We start from the raw sequence: 3,350 nt of genomic DNA, 5'->3' as shown, positions 1-3,350 counted from the left end.
TCCCAACCCCAACCCCAACCCCAACCCCAACCCCAACCCCAACCCCAACCCCAACCCCAACCCCAACCCCAACCCCAACCCCAAATATCCACAATGAGTACATATAAATATGCCCATATCGACCTATTTAATTATTAAACATATGCATCCCTAAAATATTGTATTAAAATTATTACCCAAACAATAATAATTTAAAGTATGACTTTTAATCTCTGTTATCTTCATCTCATAAAAATATTCGACAGCCCGTACTTTATACCAAATAATGTTCACTCGAATTAATATTAGTTTTGAACGTCGTTGCGGCTATGTTTTAAATTTATTATAGTTTGATTATATATCCCAATGATAAATTTATTCTGTATAATTTCTTATGATTCAGTCTCCTGAACCTATTGAGTCCTCTTCCAAACAAATTAGGCTGTTCGAAGTGTTTTCGAGCACCCCCACCAAACAGAGCTATCAGAACTCTCCCTCTAAGCACAGAACTTCGGATACTTTCGAGCGAGCGAGCACATCCCCTGAAAGAAAATACAACCAACATGAACTACTAAGTAATTAACATTTAATTCTTCAGATTTTGTCAGCCCCTTCAGCCCAGCCCTCGAATCAAAGGGATCCGAAGAATCCTCAATCACAGACAGATTCATTCCATCTCGAAAGCTGCTAAAAAAATAATCACTCTACCAAGAGGATCAAATTCCGGAGGAGAACAATTAAAACTAAAATGCCAAAATTGAGAATTATCACATGAGCGTCTCGGATGTCTACAAGAAATTTATTATGACTGACTCCTCCCGAGAGAGTCAGGACAATGGCATCGAAATCTACCAGAATAACAATATTCTGAAATACTCTGTCAAGTGTGGGCTCAATTCATTTGAAGCCCCCAGCTTGAGCAAGAACTCGAGCCTAGAATTTACTGATGAGCTAGTCAACTGCTCTACCAATAAAAGGAAAATCAATAAACTGCCGTGCAAGGTCCTAGATGCCCCTGCGTTACAAGATGACTACTATCTTAACTTGATTGACTGGTCCACTCAGAACTTTCTGGCTGTTGGCCTTTCTTCTAGTGTGTACTTGTGGAATGCGAATAACTCCAAGGTGACCAAACTTTGTGATTTGGGGATGAGTGATACTGTGACATCTGTTGCATGGTCGGTGAAAGGCCCTCACTTCTCATTGGGCACAAATAGCGGAGAAGTCCAGATTTGGGATGTGAATAAAATGAAAAGGGTTCGCATTATGCAAGGGCATTCTAACAGAGTGGGCTCGATTGCATGGAATTCCACGATCCTCAGCACTGGGTCCAGAGATAAGACCATTTTGCATCGAGATATGAGAAGCAGCAGCCCGTATTTTAGTAAGCTAATTGGCCATAAGCAAGAAGTTTGTGGACTTAGATGGTCGTTTGATGAGCAGCAGCTGTGTTCTGGCGGCAACGACAATAAGCTTTTGATATGGAGTGCTCTAAGCACTGAGCCAGTCATGAAGTTCTGCGATCACACGGCAGCTGTGAAAGCAATGGCTTGGTCTCCTCATCAGCATGGGCTCCTCGTATCAGGCGGAGGCACAGCTGACCGCACAATCAAATTCAGAAATACCCTTACAGGAACAACCATCAAGACTGTCGATGCTGGCTCACAAGTCTGCAATCTCATGTTCTCAAAAACTCTAAACGAAATTGTCAGCACTCATGGATACTCCCAAAACTAAATAAACATCTGGAAATACCCCAAAATGTAAAAAATCAGCACCCTAACTGGACATACCTACAGAGTGCTATATCTCGCAATGAGTCCAGATGGCAGCACCATTGTCACAGGAGCAGGCGACTAAACATTAAGGTTCTGGAATGTCTTCCCAAATCGCAATTAATCTGGCAAAAAGGGACACAGCTCCCTAAACATATAAAATGTTATGCTACGTTGATTTATTTACTTTCTTTAATTTTATTTATATCTCCCATTTATCATATGATTCATATAAGAATATAAACATAAGCATTAAATATATATTCAGATGCTAACATAGCCTCAAAGCGAAACCAGCAAGACCTCGTTCCCTCCTGAGGAAAATGAAAACGAGCATGATGGCAGAAATTAGGAAATCTCAACATAAATTAAATAAACAGAGTAAATTAATTAAGATAACGAGAATGGGGCACAAGATGCTGTCATAAACTTTAATTAATCCAAATAATCAATGGAAGAATAAGCTTTAATTCTGGAATAAAAGATAGTTGTAGAAGATGAGAGAGATAACATGAGATATAAGCTAACTATACAAGAAGATAATGATAATGTGCCAGATTAATCGGCTTTGTATTCAGCTTCTTAATTTAATAAAAGTGATAAACAAGCTTAGCGTCGGTAATAGCCGTCTTTATCGAAGGAGTTTGTCATAACCATCAGAAAAGGACTCATCAAAAAGAATCAGACCAACAACCCTATAAATCTTACCAATTCGAGGAATGCCAAGAACCCTTAAAATTATGCCTTATAGCTTGCATCTCGCATGAATAGACTTAGAAAATAAAGACAGACCTAATTCGAGAAGAAGATGCTGGCAAAAAGCATTTAAATTCCACTCTCGACTCCTCGAAGAATCGGTGGCATCTTACATATCAGATAAAAACCAAAATCAAGAGGAATTTTTAAAAATCTGGAAGAGATCAAACGAGAAAAGTGTATCCTTTAAAAATCAAAGCAAGCCAATGAGTAATACCATTTAAGAAAATTCATTCGTAGCTTTTTATTGGGCATTGGCGATACAGTTGTAGAACGAGTGTAACAAAAAAGATCCTTTTTTTCATATAAATTTCACAAAGTTTTGAATAAACAGTACATTCCTTTAAAAATCGGAGATTTTATAAACTCAGGTCATGAAAATCCAAATTTACTCAATTTGATGCACAATCAATCTCGTATCAGAAAATCGAGGCTGGAAGAAATATCGATTTTGGGGAAGAGTCGGGTTAACAATATGAGCGTTTCCAATCATCATACTTTAACGATTTAGCATAAAAAGTCTCAGTCATCAGGCAGCGATGAAGATGGCTCAGAAAACAATGATGATGACAGTGATGAAGACAGTGGTGAGGGCAATAGTGAAGGCAGTAGTGAAGACGGTAGTAAAAACGGTAATGAAGACGGTAGTGAAGACGATATTAGCTAAGGTAGTGACAAAGGTAGTGAAGAAGGCAGTAACGAAGGTCGTGACAAAGATAGTGACAAAGATAGCGACAAAGATAGCGACAAAGATAGCGACAAAGATAGCAATAAAGGCAGTAGAGATGCTCACTAAAAAAGCAACACCCACAACAAAAAATAGAATGAAAACAAAAGTAT

At 38.5% G+C, this 3,350-nt stretch overlaps 1 protein-coding gene across 1 annotated transcript; it reads left to right on the top strand.

Annotated features, from left to right (window-relative positions):
• Positions 1–766: 766 nt before the first annotated feature.
• Positions 767–1,878, top strand: LOC148298167 (uncharacterized). The gene is given in 1 exon segment (XM_088277079.1): positions 767–1,878. A coding segment is annotated over 1 exon segment (1,095 nt). The 5' UTR covers positions 767–783.
• The last annotated feature ends 1,472 nt before the right edge of the window (positions 1,879–3,350 follow it).

This window comes from Brachycentrus maculatus, unplaced genomic scaffold, assembly GCF_059751285.1.
Source record: "Brachycentrus maculatus isolate JH-2025_06_01 unplaced genomic scaffold, ASM5975128v1 h1tg002445l, whole genome shotgun sequence".
Classification (NCBI taxonomy): Eukaryota; Metazoa; Arthropoda; class Insecta; order Trichoptera; family Brachycentridae; genus Brachycentrus; species Brachycentrus maculatus.
The sequence above is the reverse complement of the archived record's forward strand: the minus strand, read 5'-3'. Positions and strand labels throughout refer to the sequence as shown.